Raw genomic sequence first — 24,435 nt, 5'->3', positions numbered from 1 at the left:
TGAGACGATGACCGAGGGGAGCGGGCGCTGGGCACAGGAAGCAGATGCTGAGCAGTTGGCATCTTACTGGGAGGACACAAGAGCAGGGAACCCTCCAGGCCACGATGAAGACTTGACAAAGTCTCGCCAGCCCAACAGGGTCTCTGGAGACAGCCTGTTTGAGGCGATCCCGTGGCAGCAGGGCCAGGCCCCAGAGATAAAAGCTGAGGCAGAGCCCAGGCCACCAGCAGTTGGCGGTCATCTCTTACAGGCATGGCAAGGTCTTACTTGAAGGGACACAACTGCCTCTACATCTCTGCCATGGGGACACAACTTCAAATGCTGAAGCTATTAAAACGATATTAAAAGATGGAGTATTATGCCAAAAATTTTGAAAATTAGGCAATGAAACAAATTCCTAGAGATTCATAATTTATGAAAACTAACTGAAGAAATGGAAAGCCTGCATAGTCCTATGATTTAAGGTAAATAACTACCAACTATAGTGGAAAACCTCCCAAATCTTAGTGACTGGACACAACAAAAGTTATTTCTCACTCACAAGAAGTCCAACTGAGGTCAAGCAGAGGTCTCTTCAGCAGAAGAGAAACAGGCTTCCTGATCTTGTGACATAGCTGGCAAGATCACGAGGGACAGGAAGTACCAGAGTGGCCCACCACACAAATGATTACATCATGCTTATTATGTGTCAGTACTGTCCTAGAACATTATTTATATAATAAGTCATTTAATCTTCACAGCAACCTATAAGGCAGGCACCAGTATTACTCCATTTTACAAATGAGGAAATGGAGGAACAGAGAATTTAAATTACCCAAAGTTAAACATTAAATGGTGTATAAAATCTTAAACAAAATATTAACAAACTAAATATAACAATGTATCTGTAAAAGAAAACCGATCATTACTAAGTTGTGCTTACTCCAGAAATTTAAGGTGATTTTTACATTAGCAAATTTTGTAATTAACCACATTAACAATAAATAAGTTTAAAAGTGATCTGATGACAAGAAATTCCACACCCATACTTTTGGTATAACACATTTCCTGGCTAAGTATAAAAACGGATGCTCTGGACACAACCGTGACCAGACAGACAGGTGAATGGAAGGACACCTGAAGCCCAGAGACCCCTCTATGTGGGAGACCTGATGCCCCTCTGACTTCCCCAGAGAGTCCTGACCTGCACAGCTACACCAGCATCTTCTCCGAGGCCCGTTCTTCCTCAATTAAACATTGTTCTAAAAAATTACTTTGTTTTATCAAAGAAAGCAAATATTACATAAGATATAAAGTTTTCAAACTAAAAAATCTAATTTTATGCCTTGTTATGACCTAATTTTCAGAAATACAATGTAAGCAAAAAGAGAGCCAGAGCTTGGGTAGATATTTTTACTGTAGGATGTTAATATCACAAAACATTTTTATTTTTTATGTTTCCCACACTATAAATATTACTTTTATTAAGTCCCGGAACTTACTTTTTTCTGCTCACCAACCATGGTACATAGCTTGTTTTATAAAAGAATTCAATGATAAAAATCAGTTATAATTTATGAAGAGCCACTTTTTAGAACAATGTATTCATTTATTAAATAACTGCTTATTATACAATAAAATTTTTTCTTTAATCATCATACATAGTTCTCTTTGACATTAGGCAGAAAAACACAAGATTTTCTTTATCTTAAGACATTTGATGAAAAATTAATAATCTGTTTGTCTTAAAATATGTCAGTGTGTTTTGTTTCAAAACATGTGAAGGGCCTGGATTAATCCTGTCTTTTTAGAATATTTTAGCAAACTGAGCTGTGGGCCCTGAATATATTTCAGAACTCACAAGACAACTGCAAACAGAAGAAACAACTCTCACCAACAAGTACACCAGGTAAAGAAAACACACGTGCACGCCACACAACTAGGAAGGTCAGGTTTAGGAGCAGCCACTGAGGCGGGGGCTGCTGACTGGGAACAGGGCCATGGTCTTCTTGAGCTCCTTGTAGCTCCAGTGCAGCTGCTCCACCTCGGACCTGTGCTGAGCCCGCACCTGGCCCAGCTCCTGCAGGAGGTGCTCATTGGTGCTGACCAGGGAACTGGAGAGAACACAGGGCAGCCATGTCCCGGCTCTGCTGCTGTCCTCTCCAGCAGCATCCTCTCTCACCTGGCCAAGCCTGCCTGTTGACCCCACATGCCCCAGCCATGTCCCCTCAAACCTGTCCCCTCCTGATCTCTCCTGGCGACTACCCATTTGCCCCTTGCCTCCAGACCAGGTGGGGCCAGGTCTGACTCAACCCCTCAGCCATCACCTGCCCTGCATACACTGGCGGCATCCGTGGAATGGATCCAACTCAGCATGAATAGATGGATCCCTCAATGCTCTGGCCATGCATGGTTTATTGAAAAGACTTGTCACAGTCTATGGCCAGCAAAACAATGTTCTAATTCTAGGAAAGATTCAACACTGAAGTATTTCTAATTCCCAGTCAAATATAAAAGACCCATTAAAAAATCCTGACATTGTAACAGTGTAATATACAATTGAAAAGTCCTCATTTTTAAATATTGTTAACCATTTTTAATTATAGAGGGGACTTCAGAAAGAAAGTGGTGTTATATTTTGCCAAAGTTCCCTACTCACCTGGTCAGCAATGACTCAAGCACATTTGTGGCATCACAAGAAATGGGCGAAAGCAGGGCCATTTTCTCCACACAGGTCTCCCCACTGACAACCCCCCTGCAGGTGGCAGCCCGGTTTGCTTGGACCACAAAACAGCCACTGACCAGGCGGAGGCTCCGAGTGGACACCTCCTTGTGAACCCCACTCCACTGCACTTACAGGCTCTGCACCCTGCCTTGTCCACATTAATCCCACGGTGCCAATACCTGTGACCTGCCTCAGATGGGCCGTAGGGCTCCAGGGAGTGATCGTGCCTTGCCTGCCACTTCCCTGTACCGTGACTGTGTCTCATTTCCTTCCTTCTGCTGCTCCATCTAGTCTCAGTTCAGTCCCACCTCTCAGGGAACACACACCCGCATCATCACTCACCATCACTCACATGCCCCTCACCTCTCAGAATGATGCAGTAAAAGAAAAGCTCATAGAAGTGCCAAGTCTGCACAGCAACACATGCGGGCCCAGAACACTGGCCACCAGCAGCTGCTGCTCCTGCACCCTCCACTGCTCAGCTCCACAGCCCCCCCGAAACCTGTGGCTCTCCTGCAGCATCTGTGAGCTCCTGGACCCTCCCTTGCCTCGGCTCCACGCCCCACTCCCCTCCCCGCCCGCACCTGTGGCTCTCCTGCAGCATCTGCGTGAGCTCCTGGACCTTGTCGTAATGTTCAAGGTGCTGCTTCAATTCCACAATTTCACCCGAGAGCCTCTTCACATTTGTTTGAAGCCCTGATAAAGAAAATAAGTAGTACTATTTAGTGAAATTCATTTATACATTTGGAACATTAAAACAATTCTAGAGTTTAAACTGGGCCTGGGACACAAGAAAAAGAATATAGCTTAGAAAAGATCAATTTTTGTAAGGAACCTAAAGACAGGGGTGAACACATTCAGCCATGTCTACCCCAAGGACCCAGTTCTGGCTCCCTCCTCGGGGCTGAAGCTGCGGGGATCTGCCCTGCGATATCCCTGAGGACCCCACCCCTGTGTGGAGGGCGAGTGATGACAGAGGTGGGCCTCAGGGCCTCTTTTCCACAGAGCATCAAGCTCTGGCAAGGGGAGGACCTGAGGCTTTCAGGAGAAGCAACTGGCAGCGATTAGAAGCCCACTGTGGCCACAGGTCCCATGTCCAGCAATGACAGAGCATGTGCCTATATTCCATCTATAGGGTGTTGCCTCTCTCTGGGTTTCCTTCTCAAGGCAGGAGGGGGCGGGGGAGAAATTTACTATTTATGGGCTCCTAAATCCAAACGGAGGATAACCAGGATACAAATAACTCCACAAGTAGACATGCCACTGCCAAACCACATGACTGACACTGAGAAAGCCAGCGTGGGAAGGTAATGGGCAAAGGGATGCCAACACTGACAGTGGGTCCTTCTCACAATGATCACCTCAGCAATGGAGGGCGTCCTCCTGCACTTGGACAAGAAAACCCTACTCAGAATCTGTGTCCACCCAAACCTCCCTAGAGGGCATGATGAGCCTCTGGGAAGACGGCAGTGGTGGCATGGGTCAGAGCTCAGAACCCTACACTAGTTGACACCAAGAGTAACTAGATGACAAGACCAGAACCCCACAGACAACATTATAGCATTTGGTGATAAGGTAGCCTCAAGACCCCTAACAAGGCAGCCACGGCCCTGCATGGTATCCATGTCTGTGTGGGTACAGCACTCAGCAGTGGGGAAGCTGACCTGAGGACGGAGCACCTCCAAGTGTCCCGTTTTCCTGGGAAACCCTTGTAGGCTAACTTGGGAACAGGGCTGGCATGAGGGGGTTCAGTCTCTTCTAATGAGATGAACCCGGGGTGGAGTGGGAGGTGTCCTGTGTGGTCTGAAGGGGCTGGAGCACCCCATGACCCCTTGGGGCTGACCTGCCTAGTCCCTTCTAGAACAGGGCCATTCTGTAGAGAAACAGATGATGAGGGTCCAGGGCAAAGGAGGCCACCATATTTATCTGAAGTTAGAGAAGCTGTTTGCCCTGCTTCTTCTAGAAATTTAGAACAGACTTCACTTGACAATGAACAATAGAGATGTACTGAGGTCAAACCACACACAAGTTATGGTATGAGCACAACAAAAGCCACACTCAGAACAGATAAAAACCACAACGGTTTCAGAATGAACTAAAGTCAGAATCAGACAACGTTAGAAAGAGGGTAGCTGAGCTCAGGCAAGAAGGCAAAATGAAGGCTGAACTAGAAGGAACCCAAGAGCAGTGAACATGCCAATGACATCTCAAAGAAACAGAAGATACAAAGGGGGAAGTTTTAAAATAAAAATTCAGCCCTAGTCAGTGTGGCTCAGTTAGTTGGGCATCGTCCAGGGCACCAGGAGGCTGCTGGTTAGATTCCTGGTCAAGGGCACATGCCAGGATTGTGGGCTCTATCCCTGGTGGGGGGCATGCAAGAAGCAGCTGATCCATATTGCGCTCTTGCATTAACGTTTCTCTCCCTCTCCCTTCCTCTTTCTCTAAAAATCAATAAACTATTCTTTAAAAAAATTTAAAAAAGAGAAGACTATAAAAAACTCTTACCACTCAATAAATTAGCCCAATAAACACAATGGGCAAGGACAGACCAGGGCAACTCTCTGTGGCTGCATTCATGTGACAAAGGCCACAGTAAGTACTTGGGACAGAGGCCACACGTAAGGCCTTGAAATAGTTACTATCTGGATCTTTAAATAAAAGCTTTTGGGTTCCTAAGAGGTGAGAATGGGAAAAGATGCTCAACCTGTCCTTCTTCAGTGAAATTAAAACTTTCAAGAGACCCCATTTCATCCAGAGAAAGTTACCATGGAAAACAGATACCACCAACACCTCTTCATTCTAAAGCCCAGTGTGTGAACCTGAGATACTGAGAGTGGACTTTTGTAAAATGGCAAAACAGAATCAAAGAAGTGAAGAGAGGAAAATGAAAATGATCTGGGTCTGGAAGGTACAGTGATCAAGGAGCAAGGCCACTGCACCTGCTGGGGACAGATAAGGTTGAGCAGAAGGCTAGTACCCTGCACTTGCCAGGGGCAGACAGGCTGGCACCATGGTCCATGGCGCCACAGCCATGGGATGATCCCTGAGCTCCCAAGGAGTCAAAGGACCGGAGCAGTGAGGACCTGTCGGAGCCCACAGGGGAGGCGCCTCTCCCTCAGGCACAGCTCTCTCTCCATATACACCTGAGCGTGCCATGGGCAAGCATGCGCCTCATTCATGAGCCAAAGCAACTCAGACCAACCAAGGGTGTGGGCTCCAATACCCATTTTACATTATTTACTGGTTCTGAATTCTGGTAATAATTTAAAATAAGTTTCATGAGTGTTTGAACACGTACATTTCACCAAGTAGTGGTCCCAAACAGACCATAAACTCACCAGTGATCTGCAAATTTAACGCAGCTGAAGCATCTGCATTTTTTACTTCTCTTTTCATGCTGCACAAGAGAGACTTTAAGCTACTATTCTCCTCCAAAGATCTGTCTAAATGTTGCCTCAAGTCATCCTAAGGTCACAGAACAATACATTTTAAAATGACAAATCAATTTCAACAAGATGCATATAGAAAATTAAATAAAATCCTTTGAAATAACTAGATAGTAGTTTCCTTTTACATATCAGAATTCTGAATCACAATGTGAAAAGCTGTACAGTCATTTGTCACATAACAACAGAGATATGTTCTGAGAAATGCGTTGTTTTGTCATTTTGCATACACAAACCTAGATGATACAGTCCACTGTATACTGGCTACAAGCCTGTACAGCATGTTACTGTACTGGATAATGCAGGCAACTGTAACACATGGTAAGTATTTGTGGGACTAAACATATCTAAACATAAAAAAGGCCCAGTAAAAATACGGTATAAAAGAGAGAACATGGTATGCATGTGTAGGGCACTTACCATGAACTGAGCCTGCAGGACTGGAAGTTGCTGTGGTGAGTCAGTGAGTGAGTGGTTAGTGATGGCCTAAGACATTATTGTACACGACTGTAGACTTTATAAACACAGTACCTTAGGCTACACTAATTTACAAAAAATATTTTTCCTTCAATAGTATGTTAACCTTAACTTACTATAACTTTTTAACTTTATAAACTTTAGATTTTTTTAATTTTTTACTCTTATAATAACACGTAGCTTAAAACACATACACACTGTACAGTTGTATAAAAATATTTCTTTATATCCTTATTCGATAGACCTTTTTGCAAAAAACATGTTTTGTTTTGTTTTACTTTTTAATCGTTTTTGTTAAAAACTGTGACACAAACTCACACATTAGGCCCACACAGGGTCAGGATCACCAGTATCACTGTCGTCCACCTCCACATCTTGTCCCACAAGGTCTGTAGGGACAATAACAGGCATGGAGCCGTCATATCCTATGATAACAATGCCTTCTTCTGGAACACCTCCTGAAGGACCTGCCTGAGGCTCTACTTGAGGACATCACTCTTTGTAGAAATATGACCAGGGTGGTTTGCTCAGCCTGCTTCCTTTTTTCATCTTAATTTGCTTGTAAGCAGACAATGCACCACGAGCATTCTCTCTATTAATGAAAAAGTTTTGGTGTTGAGGCCCATGTTTTCTAACCTTTTAAAGAGCTTGTTGAGGTCTGCAAAAGCTTCTGCTTAACCCTTCACTGTGATTTTCTTGGGGGTTCTTCTTCAGCTCTGCATTCCTGTTCCTGTTCCAACAACTCCTCAGTAGTCAGTCCTACAGCACCACCTTTAGGAGCTCCCCTATGTCATCCTCAGGCACACCTTGGTTAAAGCTGTTTCCCATATCACCACAGCTCTGGTGATTTTTACAACCTTTGTGCTACGTCAGGGCAGCTATGACATCACTAGGTGATAGGAACTTTTCAGCTCCATTATAATCTTATGGAACCACTGCCATATGTGCAGTCTGGCATTGACTGAAATGTTGTTGTGTGGCACATGACTGTAAGCATGCATCTTCTCTGTCAGCAGGCTGAGGCCTGTGTCCTTCAGAGAGGACAGGAAAGGGGGTAGCCCAGCTTACAAGGGAGCACCCACCTTCCCATGTTCCCTGGTGAGGGGTGTGCTTCAACAGGAGCCACAGCGCTGGTGCTGAGGGGAACAGATGTAGTGGCTGGCTGCTCGAGCCCTACCTCCTCCAGGAAGGCCCTATGGTCGCCACAGCAAGAGTACCGGCAGATCCCAGGCCTTTATGGTCCACCTGGGCAGGTAGCTTCGCTCCAACTTTTTAATATCCCATATGTAAGTGAGATCATGCAGTTTGTTCTGCCTGACTTACTTCACTTAACCTCAAGGTCCATCCATGTTGTTGCAAATGACAGGATTTCCTTTTTTTTTAAAGGCTGAATAAATGTTGTATATACATATGTTCTTTATCTACCTATTTTGTTGAGAGGTTATTTTTCTTAATCATGAATGAATGTTGAACTTTGTCAAATGCTTTTTCTACACCTTTTGGGATGATTGTGTGGTTTTTTTTATCCTTCAATCTGTTAATGTGGTATGTTAATTTGCATATGTTGAACCAGCCGTGCATTCCAGGGGAAAATCCCATTTGATCATGGTGAATAATCTTCTTGATGTGATACTGAATTCAGTTCTCCAGTATTTTATTGAGGGTTTTTACACCTGTGTTCATCCAACATACTGGCCTGTAGTTTTCTTTCTTATGGTGTCTGTCTGGCTTTGAAATTAGGTGATGCTGCTTCATAAAATGAGTTTGAGAGTGTTACCTCTACTTCTATTTTTCGGAAGAGTTTAAGAAGGTTCAGTATTAATTCTTCTTTCAATGCTTGGTAGAACTCAGCCGTGAGGGCATCTAGCCCAGGTCTTTTCTTCTTTGGGAGCTTTTTGATTACTGCTCAATCTCCTTATTTGTTATTGATCTGTTCAGGTTTTATTTCTTCTTGATACAATCGTGGTATGTTGCATGTTTCTAGGATTTATCAATTTCTTCTAGATTATCTAATGTGTTTGCATATAATCATTCATAATAGTCCTTTCTGATTTTACTTATTTCTGAGGCATATATTGTAATGTCTCCTCTTTCATTTCTAATTTTGATTCTTCTCTCTTATTTTTCTTAGTCTAGCTAAGGGTTTGTTGATTTTGTATATATATTTTTTCAAAAACCCAACTGAGTTTTGTTGATTTTTTCTATTGCTTTTCTATTCTCTATTTCTGCTCTGATGTTTATTATTTTCTTCCTTCTGTCAACTTTGGGTTTACTTTGTTTTTTTTTTTTCTAGTTCTATGAGGTTTAAATTTAGGTTGTAAATTTGAGATCTTTCTTCTTTTTTAATGTAGACATTTCTGTGTGATGGTCTTATGGTGGGGTTACAAAGGACAAGTGCATCCCTAACAGCCAGGAGTCTTAGGCTCAACTAGTAGACCCAGCTGTGCTGGCACTGGTTGCCCTTTGGTGCCACCTGGTGGTGGAAATTCCCTCAAGTCCAATAGGAACTTGGGGTCCTGTGGCTGTTGCAAGCAGGACAGGAGCCAGAACCCTAGGATCACACAGCTAACTGAAACCTCTCTCATCAGAGGTCTGGGGAACCTGGGCCAGGGAACATGGGGCCACAAAAACCCCACTTTAAGCCCAGCTTGATTTTCTCTGTCTCTCCCACTAACCCTTTCTCAGAAGAGAAGGCAACCAGTCAAAAGAGGTAGAGCTGGGAGAAGTGGCGATGCCGCCATCTGCAAATAGCTGTTACAAAGTCAGGCCAGAGTCCCCCCAGGTGGGAAAACCTGTGGGGAGGGTTTGTGATCCTGGAGGGGAAGAGGAGCCCCAGTGCTGTAGCCCGATAGCAGCTAAGGGGAAGTGCAGACTGAAGAATCCCCCCTCATTCTGTGAAGTCAAAACAATGTTTTCACCCCATCTCTGAACAAAAGGAAATGCGAGGGGCGTGGCTCACCATCTCTTTCCGAGTGTTGTTGAGCTCCGACACAACCTCACTCATCTTCTCACTATATTGCTGCTGTTGTTCAACAAGGTGATTTTGCAAAGATTTATTTTCAAGAGTCAGGTAGTTAATTTCTTCACTCGCAGTTGTCGAACTGTCCTGAGTTGATGTAAAATCTTGAACAGATGACAAAATATGTCTTGCCTGAGCTACAAGTAAAAATCAAGTATTATTATTGCATTTATGACAAAAGAATGTGTAAACAAAATATGTTCAATACATTTTGAATCACACACACTACATGCCTTAAAAACACCGATAGGCATGGAGACTGGCAAAGGGATGAGGGTACCATTGACATTACCTTCACTCAGGCTGTTTTACATCCAGTCAAGGATGAGAGGCAGAAAAGAGCAGAAAAAAGTTTTGTTCTAGAGAAAAGGTACCCCTCAGGAGAAGGCTACAACTAGGAAGATTGGGCTGAATGCCCTAGCAGCCCACCACATTCTCTTCAACAGCCCTGCTGCTATCCTAACGAGAGGGTGTAGATTTATGGGATCAGCATTCTTGGGGCATCCTGATTCTGAAGTGCTCAGGAGCCTCTGGTGTGGCTAGGATGGAAGCTTCAAGCAGGGCCCAGGGTCTCTCAGGAAGGAGAGGGCTGGCAGGTCCCCACTCCCATTGGGACACTGAACATCGCCCTGCAGACTGAGGAGGAAAGAGGTGTCTCACTGGGGATGCAGTACCCTGTTTCACATTCTGACTCTGGGTAACGGGGTCCCCAATGTGCTCTTGCACCCAGGCACCAGGTGGAAGCAAACCTAAGTCCTCTCAGGGGAGGGGCCATCCTCTGGACCTCAGAATTTAATTTCCATCAAAATATCGGCAAATACCAGGTCGAAGAAGAGAGTAGCAGCTTTTTAACCTCTCCAAATCCCCATGTGAAAACAAAGCCATGAGAACCAAATACCTGCGAATGGCACTTCCAACAAAACCAGGCAACGAGGCATCTCCTCAAACACCAAAGCCAGTGGCTGGGAAAACCAAAAGCTATACCTCAGGGGAGCCCCCAGTTACTGAGAGGACACTGTCAGGGTCCTCCCTGCAGCGCAGCAGCCACAGTGACAGCTGAGGGTGCAGCATGTGAGGAACCCAGAACCCCATGGGAGGGCAAGTACCCACTAACACAATGCTGCCCAAAGGTGGGCCTGCACGTGGCTCTGAACTGATGAGCTGACTGTCCCTTCCCAACTCACCCAGGAACACCTCGTTGCTATGCAGGGACTTGCAGCCACTCCAGTACCTGTCCACCAGGTCGAGGAGTGTTTCTAGGAGTGCCACCTCCAGGGTGGCCTTCCCAGGTGGCACAGCTGAGAGCAGTTTGGGAGACACCTGCAGTAGAAACAAAACCATGACACAGGTTTTCAGTTCCTGAAACACAAGGCTTCTAACATCACGAGGCTTCTAACAACACATGCCAAGGGAGCACTGCTCGGCCCAAGTTCACAGCAGGGGCAGGGCAGCCCATATCCTATAACTGGTCAGCATGGTAGCACTAAGGCCTGGCTCCTTGCTGCCTAGAACTGAGGCTGAGACCAGCCCAGTGAGTGTTCGGCACAAACACCTCCATCAGAAGCTGAATCCGGACACTGGGCCAGGGTGACAGGCATGAGTACAGAGCCAAAGTCTTCAGGGTAGACACAGTGCAGTCACACAGATTTCTGTCTTCCATCTGCGGAGCACGGGTTGTGCCCTTTCCATAAGGACGACCACCATGAGGTCATAGCTCTGAGCCGAGAGGAGAGGGAGCCCTGGGCAGCACCCCCTCCTTTAAGTCCCAACCCCACAGCGAGTATGCACATCTGCGACAGAGCTCTGCCTGGTGCTATCCCTTGGCAGACAGGAAAGGCCTGCGCACATCCCATTTTCCTTCCTTCCCTCAATCCAGACAGTGAGAGACCGCATGTAAGAACAGCTGACAGCCAGGCCCTCTGTGAAAGCAGACTCTGACCCACAGCCTGCAGTGACCAGCCGGGAAGCCAGCCTGCCATGTCCGGGTCCCAATGCATGGAAGCACATTTCTAGCAAAATAGAGAGGTGACAAAACCAATGAAACATGCATTTAAGAGCTGTATTTATGTTGGGATCACAGTTAATGTTGAAAATAGAAGACACGGTGTTACCAAAGACAGCAGCCCCTCAACTAGAACATCCAGGCACCCTCAGCTCTCTGCTCACCTCCCTGGCGCCACTCGTGCTGTGGGGCCTCTGCTCTTCAGACTCAGACGACTCCAGGTGAGAACAGGTCCTCTCGCTCCTGCTCTCCAGGTGAGAACAGGTCCTCTCGCTCCTGCTCTCGGAGCCATTCTGCCTGCTCAGACCCTCCTCCAGGCAGCTGAGACACTCCTGGTCTGCAGGGGCCTGGAATCTCCCTCCAGGCATTCTTCGCTTCCTGTACTTTTCAAGACCAGGCAAAGGATTTAACACCTTTTGTGTTGACAAACTTGACGTCTGAGAAGAGGAGGTTGAGTTCTCCATGTCTATGCAGTCTATAACAGAGGGGAGAACACAACCCTCATCAGACCAGGATCTCTGGGCACAGGTGTACCTGTGCATGCACTGTGTGTGTATGCATGTGTGCACATATGGGAAATCCATCAGTGTAACAAGACTGAAGTAATAACTTTAACAAATTAATTGACCGATGATTATGTTTTCTTGCCAAAAGTATGTATAACAAAGATGAGTAAAAACCTAAAATTTTGGAAATTAGAGAGGATTCAACAATTTGTTCCTTTAGGAGATTCTGTTAACTTTAGTACCTGGGACCCTCCCAACCTCAGGGGACACGGCCCCACATCTGCTGACAAAGAGTGTGTGCATACATACATATGGACACACATACATCTATACATGCACACATGTACATGCACACATAGAAACATGCACACACACAGGGCGGGGACAAGGATACAACAGAGCAAATGTGGTCAGTGCTGACTTTGGGGGTCTGGATGATGTAGATATGAAACTTCCTTATTCTGCTGTGGCAGCCTTTGTGTGTTCACTCTGGGAATTCACAAGGACTACAGGTCAATAAAGAGGTCTAAAGGTCAAGCACATGCACCTTTGTGAACAGGTGAAATGATGAATTCTGACAATCAACAGAAATGGAGGTCCTGTGCACCCATATACCACAGCATCATTATGAAGTCTCAGGATATAGGGCAAAAGCAACCAGGACAACGAAAGTAGAGAATATAATAGGGGTGTGTGTTACCTGGACTCAACACCATACCCTGCTCTGCAGTGGCCACAGGCAACTTGGGCAGGTCATCACCACAACCCACCCCAACGCCGAAGAACCGTGAACTCACCTGAACAAGCCTCAGGAAGGTGCTAGGTTCACTCATATTGGGAAGTTTTCTGACATTTTTGTCACATGTGTGCACACAACACTCTCAATTAACTTACTCATTTTCTTCATCTTTAATTTTTAAAATACAGCTATTGTCATAACCTGGGCCCATGAAGTTATAATAAATTGTACATGTGTGAGTGAGAGAGAGGGAGAAAAAATATGCGTGTATGCTGTGTGTGTGTGTGTGTGTGTGTGTGTACAGAAAAGCAACAAAGTACTCACAGACTAGGAATCTGAAATATGAATATTCTAAATTTTTTATCCTTACCCGAGGATATGTTTCCATTGATTTTTAGAGAAGGAAGAGAGAGAGGAAGAGAGGAAGAGAGAGAAGGGGTGGGGGTGGGGAGGAGAGAGAGAGAAATATTGATGCAAGAAACATCGATCAGTTGTCTCTCGCATGCACTCCGATGGGGAATCGTACCCGCAACCTTTTGGTGTAGGAGGTGACGCTCCAACCAACTGAACCATCCGGCCAGGGTGGTTGTATTCTAAATTTCAACGTATAAGGTTCTTTCTAAGACTTTTTGAGAGTTCCACAAACAAAGAAAGAAAGAGAATAGGAGAAATGGACATGATTAAGAAGGAGTCAACGGTGGTTGTTGCGTGAGATTACCTGGGTGTGGGAGAAAGTGCACATGATGTCCGAAGGAGCAGCAGGTCTCGGGCTGGTCTCCCTGCTGGGGCGGGAGCTCTCCACAGTACTGGTTCTGGAGCCTCTTTTCTGGACAACATCCTCGGGAGCTGCTTTTTCTCTTCTCATGGCCCTTCTTTATGGAGTCCCCACACTGGTGCTGGACTAAGTGAGGACTCAACAGATGTCTGGATTCTATTTTATTAAAGAACATTAAAAAAGTTTTTGTTCATTAAAAATTACATTTTAAGCTTCTGACAGTGTATTATATCTATTAAGTGTACCAATTAAATAAGAAAAAGATGACTGACTGAGTTAATAATGCAACCGCTGCCCTAGCCAGTTTGGCTCAGTGGATAGAGCATCAGCCCACAGACTGAAAGGTCCCAGGTTCGATTCTGGTCAAGGGCATGTATGTTGGTTGTGGGCACATCCCCAGTAGGGGGTGTGCAGGAGACAGCTGATAGATGTTTCTCTCTCATCAATGTTTCTAACTCTCTATCACTCTCCCTTCCTCTCTGTAAAAATCAATAAAATATTTTTTTAAAATAATAATGCAACCGCTAAACCTGTAGTGAGTCTAGCAGTCACTGCAAACAGTGCTAACAGGTGCAAGACTGACACTGACCAACCACCACTCGCTATACAGCTGAGGAGTCAAGACAGTGTGGCATCGACACAAAGTCAGACATGATGACAGATAAAACAACATCCAGAACCCAGAGAGAGACTCAGGTTAACTGAATTAACAAATGTGCTAGGGTTAATTAAATGAGACAAAAGACAGTATTTTCAACAAATAGCATTAGCACAACTGGATATATGGGGTGGGAGTGAGGGGGAGACAACCTGACCATCGCTCACTACGGCCACAAATCTAAGCGTGGAGGAGCACAGACCTGAACACTGGAACCATAGGACATCTACACGTCCACAGGAGAAAATCGTCATGAGCATGGGACAAAGATTTCTTTTTTTCAGGGCACAAAAAAAAGTACAAATCATAAAAAGAAAAAACTGATAAACTGGACTTTATTGAAATACAAATTAAAACCATAATTACATATTAATATTTACTCAAAAGAACAGCCAGAATAAAAAAGACTGAAAATCTAAGAGCTGGCAAGGATACCCAAAGAGCAGATGGTGCCAGCAGTGAATCCTGGAATTTCAGCCCAAACTTACACCTCAGCCTGTTGTCGTCTTCATGAAAAGCTCTCAGAAACTCATAATGGAAGAAGAAATGGTGCTAAAGCTTATACAAAAGTCCCAGTGGGAAAAAGTCCCTGGCAAAGTAATGACATTCATGCATGCACTAGAAGCCTTCACAATGAGCTTGCCAGGTTTAAAGTTCTAACGCATCAGCCTGAGCTCTAAGTGCTCCCTAACGCTAAGTGAACACCCCCTTGTGACTGACACAGACGTCAGTTCCACTAGCCACAGGACATGCTACCTTCTTGCCCACTTGGACATTTTACCTCCTCCCTACAATTGTAATTATCTGAGGAAGAATTTAAACCACCATATAGTATACGACTATATTCAACTTATTCTTTTATAATTCTGTAATCCAAATTACTGATATTTGTAAGTATGCAGGACTTCATGAAGGTTCTATATTTAAAAGTAAGCTTCCTAAAAAGTACAACTGTGCCCAGAGCAAGCTGGACCCGCTGGGCCTTCGGGTGGAGCAGTGTACCTTGGGAACTATGGAAGTCATCCTCTTGCTCCTTCTGGCTGGAACTTGTACTCCTAGGAGGGTTGCTCAAGTCCCACTCACACTCGGCAATGAGGTTCAGGACTGCCTCGTCATCCGCATCCATGACTAAGCACTTCTTGGCTGAGGGGTCAGTGCACTTAACTCTGGAGTGGTGCAGTCTGCAAAGAAAAGCCAACTCAGTGCTGTCGCTCCAACCTGAGCAGACCCTGTGCGGAGACATGAGTGTCCTGACAGCACAGCCACAGGGCTCCTGGGAAGAGCTGTTGATGTAACTGCAGGAAATGGCTCTTGTGCCTCTTCTAAAGTGAGGTCTAGGAGGGACCCAGCAGGACAACTGGTGATGGAAAGCAAGGGTGTGTAATGTCATCACACCATCCAGTATGTGCAGAGTCCCACTAGGGTTTGTTCAAGAACAAAAGTTCAGAAAGCTCCTCTTTTCCTAGCTATCATATGATCGAGAAAGTTAAAAGATATGATGTTCCAAATTTCTATTTTTACATGAAGTGACTAAAATGTGAGGTGTTTTAGAAGATGATTTCCCTCTCCTACAAGGGAGCTCCCATAAGACTGTGAGCTGATTTCTCAAAAGAAACTGTGTAGGCCAAAAGACATTGGCAAGAAATATTCAAAGTGATGAAAAGCAAAAACCTACAACCAAGATTACTCTACCCTGCAAAGCTATCATTTAGAATCTGAGGACAAATAACGAGCTTCCCAGACAAAGAAAAAGCTAAAGAAGTTCATCATCACCAAACCATTATTATATGAAACGTTAAAGGGTTTTCTTTAAAAAGATAAAAAATATGAACAATAAAATGGCAATAAATACATATCTATCAACAATTGAATCTAAAAACAAACAAACAAGCAGAAAAGAAACAGACTCATAGATACAGAGAACATTTTGACGGGAGGGGGGTTGGAGGGGAAGAAAGAAAAGGTGAAGGAATTAAGAGGTACAAATTGGTTGTTACAGAATAGTCATGGGGATATAAAGTACAGCATAGGAAATACAGTCAATAATATTCGAATAACTATGTATGGTGTCAGATGGGTGTGAGATTTATTGGGATGATCACTTAGTAAGTTATGTAACGTCTAATCACTGGGATGTATACCTGAAACTAAAATAATATAATATATATAAACAGTAATAAAAATGATAAAGTGTTAAAAAAAAAAGGAAATAAATAAACAAGAATTCTTTTTGTTGGGGTGGAGAGATCATTTGATTCTTCCCTTAAAGTGGCAAATGGAAACAAAATTTCATAAATTACTTTCAAATAAATAAATTAAATTAAAATATTCACTCTCCAGCTCTTTACAAAAAAAGTTGGCTGACCTCTACATTTAAGGAATTCATAAATAAGCTAAGGCATATAATGCTAGAAGAAAAAAAAAACTATTAAATACTTCAGACAAAACAAAATAGTGTACAAGGAGTGAATAATCCTAGCACATTATAAGAAACGTAAACAGTTTATTGACTTTTGCCTTTAGAAGCAACCCATACACAAAGCATGAAGACTCTTTATGGCTTTAGAACATTTAAATACTATCGACCCTGACAATCTAAAATTAAACATAAAGATGAAGATGGCAGGAGTGGGGAGGGCACATGCTCTCACAGCCTCACCAGAACAGAGAATACAAGAGGGCATAGTCCACAAACTGTCACCATGGGGTGGGGAAGGGGCTATGGCAGCTGTCAGGCCCTGCTTCAAGTGTGCACACCCAGAAATGGCAATTAATTTGTATTGTCCGGGGATGAGGAAGGAAGCAGAGACAATCACAGAAGTGAATGAAAGTGGCTGCTCTGAGGAGTGGGCCGGGCAGTGGGGAAAGGGGACTGTTGTTTCTCATCACAAGTCTTCTGTGCTATTTATTTACATGTATTAGTTTAACAAACATTTTAATATTAAAAGTAATTTATAGAAAATGTGGACAACAGAGAGAGACTCCGTCCCACTGTCTCCTTGAGTCCCAGCTGGTATCCGGGCATTTTTGCTTCCTTTTCCTGCATGTCTGACCTTTAAGTGGCGTTCAGAGCACAAAAACATTTACATGTGTTAGTTAATACAGAGCTTTATATCTTCTAGTCATTCTATGAATAGCTAAGCCTGAGCACCTTCTTTCCACATCTGAACACCACTCGTGTTCATACCTTCCAACTCTGCAAACAGCTGGGAAGCTTTGTGTGGAGTCGAGTGATTCCTCTGAAGCAAAATGCAACTGGGATGCTTTCCGCTCGCTCTCTCTCACAGGACGGTCATCTAGGGAGAAATGCCAGAGAAACTAGCAAACACCACCAAGAAGCAGGTGCACCTTCCGGCACCCCCTCACCGCCCTGCAGCACACCACACATGACCAGGCTGCCACCACTTGTTCCGGACCTTCTGTCCCCTCGGGGCTGACCCTGCCACAGCGTCCCCCATAAGCACTGAGTACACCCAGTAAAAGGGTGCTGGGCTCTGGTGGCTACACGTGGTTTCTCAGGGATGCTGAGTGCTGATTCCAAGAGGACTGTCCTGCTCCCACAAAGCTCACTCTTCAGACACTGCTTTGGGGGCAGGCTACTGCCACAGGCAAAGAAATACACAGACAAGTCCACACACAGGCACCTCCTTCTAGGCTCCCTCCCATCAATGAACATTTTGGGTGCTGCACGAGGTTCTCAAACCACACCGAGCACACTGAGAATCTCTGGTGTGAGATTTCTGAACACACTAAAGAGAGGAGACATCTTAGCTGTGTGTTTGGATCCTCAGATCCTCAGGATTGGGAAACGAGAGATAAGTGTAAACTGTCCCCACATGTGTGCTCTGGGCCTGAGGCCTCTACTCAGCAACTCCCAGTCCTGCAATGACTTTGAGTTTCAATTATGTTCCTTTTTCATGTCTGAAAATATCTTTCCCATGTGGCAAGACTCTCATTTCCCTTCTCTATACAAACATTATATAATTCTGAACCTAAAACTTTTATGACAAAAGAAATTATTTAAGACTGAAGATTGCAAACATTTCCCATAATAAGAATTGTAATGCTTCTGAAAAAGAGCCAAATTCAACTATTTTTAAGTTACTTAAAGTAAAAATTTAGAACAGAAGCACTTATTCCTCCCAAATATCTAAAAATTAAAATGAAACATTGAAATTCTAAGTAGGTTTGACCCTTTGGGGGTCAGTCATTCATACCCACAGCCCAGCCCTGCTCCAAGGCCCAGGCAGTGCAGAGGGGACTAGAGGATAAGCTGACACGCACGTGCTGCTGAGATGTGCATCCATTCACTCACAGCCAAGAGGTGCAGAACATGGGTTTCTACAGACACTGGCTGGAAGTGACAGGACAGTGGCAGTGGCCTGCCTGCAGCTCAGTATTTACTACCAGGGACAGGTGTGGAGCAATGTCTTCCCTGACAAATGCTGGCCTGATGTGGGTCTCACTTTGGTGTTATTAGGTCAGAACCCAGGAGATGGAGATGCCTCAAATGCATCCGCAGCCTCGCCAAGAAGTGAATGGGCCTGCAGATTGGGGACATGCTGTGATCACTGGGGCACATGACCACACCCTTCAATCAGATATTCCTGCACCACAGCTACCCAGCACTTACCACCACCCTTCACACAAGAGGACTAAGGGTCTGAGGCCCCCTCCCTCCTTTCCCCATGACCGGCATGGTCAGTGCATCCTGGACTCACTGCTCAGGGCAAAGACCCCTCCTGGTGGGTGGTGAGGCAGGGGGGAAGGCATTGATGTGGCTTCCCTGGGTGTGATCCTCCCAAATGGACTTGTCCAGTTGGCAACCTGCAAGCTCTGCCTGTGAGGCCGTCACAGAGACCCATTTTTTTGAGACATGGGTTAATAAGCCTAAATGGTGGCGGCACCTGCCAACAGAACACCCTCTCTCATACCGGTCATCTGGGGGAGGGTGTGGCACAATGAACTTCTAGTCCTGTATTTCTCCAGGTAGATGCCAAGCCAGTAGAATCCAGCTGTCCACCTGGGCCTGAGACGATGCCCAGGGGCCATGCATGGAAACAGGGCACCAGAAGTTCAGGAACAGGCCCAAGTCAAACGGCTAGACAGCGAAGCCAGAATGACACTGAGCAGTCCAGCCCATGCCTGTGCTCCTGGTCTCCCAGCAATTATCTCTGGCCATGGGGCTCCCTGCCAAGCGGCTCTCCTACAAGACCCATCCTGTAATACAGGGACTCATGCCATCAGAGTAGAAAGTAACTTCCCTTTTCAGGAAGATCAACAGTGCGATGGATCTGACAGTACCAAACACCAGTCAGGGCTCTACTGAGCAAGGGTGTGAGCACACCACACCTACCCAGCTGCCTGAGCTTCGGGAGCATGTGCACCACAAAGAGGCGGTAATCAGACTCATTCTTCACCACAGGGTTCAGTCGGAAGTCCACGTCCATGAGCTCAGTCAAGCAGTGGAGCCGGAATACTTCTGCTAGCGAGGAAATGCAGTTGTAGTAGAGATTGAGGCTTTCCAATGCAACCAGGTACTGAATGCCCTGTTAACAGGACACATGCTGAATGAGTTTGTGCTTTTAAAAAAAAAAAACAAACACATAGAAAAATGGGCCACCAGTAGGAAGTGACCAACCAACTTAACAAATGAACTTATAGTTATAGGAAGAACATAAAGATGAAATGTGTTCTTGTCTATCAATTTCTGTGCTGCACACAGTGATATGACCGTTCAGGGAAGTTTGCAACAGTTGTGACTACTAAGGACAGTTGGCAGGTACCCAGTTGGCAGGTACCACGCAAAGTGATTTACACAAATAACTTCATCCCATTGCACACAACCCTACAGGGTAAGCCCTACTACTGCTCCCATTTTACAGATTAGAAAAATGAGGATTGGAGGCTGAGAGATGAGCCAGCACTGGGTGCAACCTGAATTATAACTCGCCTCTGACTCTGAGCAGACTCCTGAAACCCCATGTCAGGGGCGCTGAGAGTATCATGATCCAGGGCAGTGATGCCCTGCCTTTCTTTCAGGCAAGAACCCCTCTCTCTATACACCATTTGCCATCACCTGGGTAACTTCTCACTCACTTATCAGGAATGAGCCCCTGCTAGGTCAGACCCCCTGCAGCAAGACTGCACTAGTGGCCCTGCCATTCAAAGGCCTGCAGCCACCGAGAGGCAGACTATAAACAGGTGCAGTGCAGAAAGTGGATGAAGAAAAACACAGCTGATAGAGGGATGGAGAGTGATGGGCACACACACATAAGTCTTTTGGACTTTATTTTATTCCTTTAAAGATACAACTGTCTTCATCAGAGAGTTACAACTTTTGGCTGGCAAAGTAGTAAAGATGTAATGTGATGCATAAGAAATAGTAAACACAAGAAAAACAACCACACGCTTAAATCATTAAGTATATAGTTTAGAAGTATTATAGACATATTTATAAAACAATGCGTTTTTAATTATAAATATACTTTCCACTGCTACTAACAGTAATAAATTTTCCTTTTAAAAAAAAAATTAGCCTGACTAGAGTGGCTCAGATGGTTTAACATTGTCCCATGCACCGAAAGGTTGCCGGTTCGATTCCCGGTTGCAGGTTTGATCCCCAGTCGGGGAGCATACGGAAGGCAATTGACCAATGTTTCTCACATCGATGTTTCTTTTTCTCTCTCTCTCCTTACCTCTCTCTATGCATATCCTCGGCTGGGGATTAAAATAATAATAATAATAAAACAACCTCTCCCAACTTCCTCCTTAAAAAAAAAAAAAAAAGACGACACAAACCTAAAACTTACCTCCAGACTAACCAAGGAGTTGCGTGAGAGATCTAAAGATTTTAGACCTGTTAAACTCATCAAAGAATTTCCTAAGTGAGTAATCTTTTCTTGATAAGTTCCAGGAATAGATAATGACTGAAGTTCAGCTAAGAAAAGAAAATTGTGAGATTTTAATATTATTTTTTAAATTGAAAATAAATCAACATTAAAGCGAGATATCATAATCTCAAAAACAAGAATTGCATATAAAGTTTTGGCTTATGTTTACCACTAAAAACGCTACACAAAAAGATGCTCAGCCCGGTTGGCATAGCTCAGTGGGTGAGCATCACCCTATGGACCAGGAACCAGGAGGTCAAGTTCGATTCCCATCAGGGCACATACCCAGGTTGCGGGCTTGATCCCCAGTGTGAGGCGAGCAGGAGACAGCTGATCAATGGTTCTCTCTCACCAATGATTCTCTCTCTCTCTCTTACCAGAGATGTTTTAATCTCTCCCTCCCTCTCCCTTCCTCTCTTAAGTCAATAAAAATATATTTAAAAAAAGATATGCTCAGAAATATAAAAGACAAATCAAAATAGAAAACTAAAAATATTCAAGTAAACCACAGGGAAAGCAGGAAAAGGGGAACAACACAAGAAAAACAAAGAGAACAAACAGAAAACAAATCATAAAATGGCATACATAAGTCCTACTCTATTGATAATTACATTAAGTGTAAATGGTCTAAACACACAATAAAAGACAGAGATTGTGAGAGTGCATTAAAATGAATGAACCATTCACTATCTACAAGAAACTAATTTCAAATAAAATGATATAGGTAGGTTAAAAGATAAAATAGTAAATAGATGGGGAAAGATATGCCCTGCAAACACCAAAGTACAGCAGGAGTGGCTACACTAATAACAGAAAAAGTGGATGTCTCAACAAAGAAAATTATCGGGGCAAGATGTCTCCACAAAGTATTATGCTACAAGAGTCACTCCAACAAGAACACATAAAAATCCTAAATAGTTTGCAACAAATAGCACACCTTCAAAACACATGAAGTGAAAGGAGAAATAGACAAATCTACAATTACAGTTAGCCACCCCCCCCTCACCCCCCAACCACCTACCCCCACATCCACCTCTTCCCCGCACAGGCCCCCAGTCCCAGCCCTCCACCCCTCACCCCCTCCTTTGCACACGTGCCCCTGGGGACCCCCAGCCCTCACGGCCCTGGCCTGTGACCGTTCGGTCCTAGTGCCGCCCTCTCTGGCCTGATCCTGACCGTCTGGTGGGAAGCTTGCGCCCTCAGCCAGCGCCCCCCGCCCGCCAGCCGGCCGGCCCGCCGCCACGCACCCAGGTCGTGGTGAGGCGACAGGCCGCTCTTCTCCCAGATCTTCTCCTCACTCAGCACCAACCGCGGGCCCGCCGGCGCCATGCTTTCAAACGGACCCGAGCCTGCGCCTGCGCAGTTTGGCCGCTGAGGGCCCCTGGGGGTGGCATGGGGGCGTGGTCAGGACGGGATGGGGCGGGGCCTCCTGGTGGGCGTGGCCGGGAGCTGGAACCCGGCGGAAAGGGGTGGCCTTGGACCAAAGCGGGTGGAGAGATTGGCTGGGCCTCTGGGAGGAGGGGTGCGGGGTGGGTCGGGCCGCCAGCCACAGGGGTGGGTTGAGTTGGAGCCCCTCTTAGGGCGCGGGGCGGCGACCCCGGCCAGCTCTGCCCACGATGCCCCAGGAATGCTGCCGCTTGCTGGGCGCGGTGCCCTCTCTTGGCAAGACCGCTTGCCCGCAGGGACCCGCTCTACCTGGAGACCCGCCCCACCTGGAGACTCCGCCCCACCTCGGGACTCTGCGGGTTCCCAGCCTTGCCCCGGCGTCCTGGGCGGAACCCCCGCACGTGGAGTCGTAGGTCTCTCCCTCCGTAACCACTCGGTGGCGGCCAGTCATCCTCCGTCTCTGTCCTCAACTTCCCGACGATTTCTGGGGTCGGATCTAGCCAGGCACCCGCAGCCCGGAAAGCTCATTGCGTGTCTGTCCCTCTGGGTCTTTATGGGGTGTCATGAGGAACTTTTGAGATCTGCAGGATTTAGGGAAGACCCCATTCTGGGTCTGAATCTGCCCCACCCAGCCTGCGCCCTGAGTGCCCCTCCCTACCCCCGTCTTGGTATATAGGGGCGCCCCTGCTACCCCCTCACCCCAGATGTAAACAGCTTGTTGGTAACATCCCCTGGCATGTCACAGCCCAGGAGGTGGGGTGCAGGGTGGGTTATGCAGGGTGCCCCGTCCTAAGCAGAGCAGAACTTCAAACCTGGCACACAGGCCTCCTTGGGCAGCTGTGCGGAGTGATTAATTCGACTGGAGAGCACTCAGTAACACTGGGTCAAGATTGTCCTGGAACACAGTCTGTCCCGATACTGCTCCGCAGTCCCCTTCCTACAAGACTGGAGGGATTCCAGCACATCCCAGGCCAGCTGTGGTCACCACACCAGGTTTCCGCTGAGTGGAACTTTGCGCAGCCAGGAAAGTGAACAAATCTCTTTGCTTTTCAGAAGCAAACAAAGGCAGACAAAAGGCTTCTGTCGGCCCCAACCGAAGACAAGTAGCTTGTCAGGCACAGCCCACACTCCAAACACCGGGGCTTCCTCCTGCCCGCGGTCACTTCAGGTCAGGTGGCCCAGACTTTGGGGCTTAGTTGTGGAGAACAGACCCTCTGCACGTGTCCTGTGGGACAGCACCACACAGCGTGTCTCATGTATTGGAAGTGCCAATAAAAACTTTGGAAAGCATGTTTTCTGTTACTGAAGTGTTGCATATTCGTTGTGGAAAAGACAAAAAATTTCAGAAGAAAACAAGAGAGAACCAGTGTTAACACTTCCACGTGTATCCTCAGGGATGTCTTCCGAGCCTGTGTGTATTTAACAGTGGTGAGATTATGCTGAGCATTCTCAAAGATGATTTTTTTTTTTGCTTTTTATAAACAGTTACTAAATATTCTTCAACATCACTTATTAAACATCATTTTTAATGGTCACATTAGATCATGAACTAAACCCACATTTATTTAACCTGTCTGTTTCCACGTTTTTTTGTGGTGACAAATCTAGTCGGGTGTTGTTTTGAAGTTCCTCTTGAGATGCTCTGAGTGAGCCAGGAGTGTAAAATGGGGCGGTTTCCCACCTTCCCCGAGACTCAGGAGCTTATCCCAGGTCTTCAGAGCCCGAGCGGCTGAGGGGAACCTATGTGCTCCTGAAATGTGTGTTAGCGGCTATAAGTGGTCATCTCTGCATTGTGACAAAAAGCCAACAAGGGAACAGTGGCTAACTGGG

General features: G+C 45.7%; 1 protein-coding gene across 1 annotated transcript; it reads right to left on the bottom strand.

The window, feature by feature from the left end:
* Positions 1–1,591: 1,591 nt before the first annotated feature.
* Positions 1,592–22,561, bottom strand: CEP72 (centrosomal protein 72). The gene is made up of 12 exons (XM_008162052.3): positions 22,467–22,561; positions 21,139–21,266; positions 19,683–19,875; positions 17,514–17,622; positions 15,329–15,507; positions 13,612–13,824; positions 11,813–12,123; positions 10,831–10,966; positions 9,587–9,783; positions 6,043–6,169; positions 3,289–3,400; positions 1,592–2,093 (listed from the first exon to the last, which is right to left on the bottom strand). Exons 1-12 carry the CDS (start codon positions 22,546–22,548, stop codon positions 1,934–1,936), a joined length of 1,947 nt encoding a protein of 648 aa, XP_008160274.2. The 5' UTR covers positions 22,549–22,561; the 3' UTR covers positions 1,592–1,933.
* Between the last annotated feature and the right edge of the window lie 1,874 nt (positions 22,562–24,435).

This window comes from Eptesicus fuscus, chromosome 4 (assembly GCF_027574615.1).
Source record: "Eptesicus fuscus isolate TK198812 chromosome 4, DD_ASM_mEF_20220401, whole genome shotgun sequence".
Lineage (NCBI taxonomy): Eukaryota > Metazoa > Chordata > Mammalia > Chiroptera > Vespertilionidae > Eptesicus > Eptesicus fuscus.
This window is presented reverse-complemented; position numbering and strand designations above follow the sequence as displayed.

What these genes read in the sequence shown, in the direction of transcription:
- CEP72 (XM_008162052.3), bottom strand. Translation starts at nt 22,548, where the DNA reads ATGGCGCCGGCGGGCCCGCGGTTGGTGCTGAGTGAGGAGAAGATCTGG. An exon ending in GCTGTTTGCAGAGTTGGAAG is followed by an intron (nt 15,508 to 17,513) that starts GTATGAACACGA and finishes TTTTCTTTGCAG; the next exon opens with ACTGCACCACTCCAGAGTTA. An exon ending in ATGCTGCAGGAGAGCCACAG is followed by an intron (nt 2,094 to 3,288) that starts GTGCGGGCGGGG and finishes TGTTCTCTCCAG; the next exon opens with TTCCCTGGTCAGCACCAATG.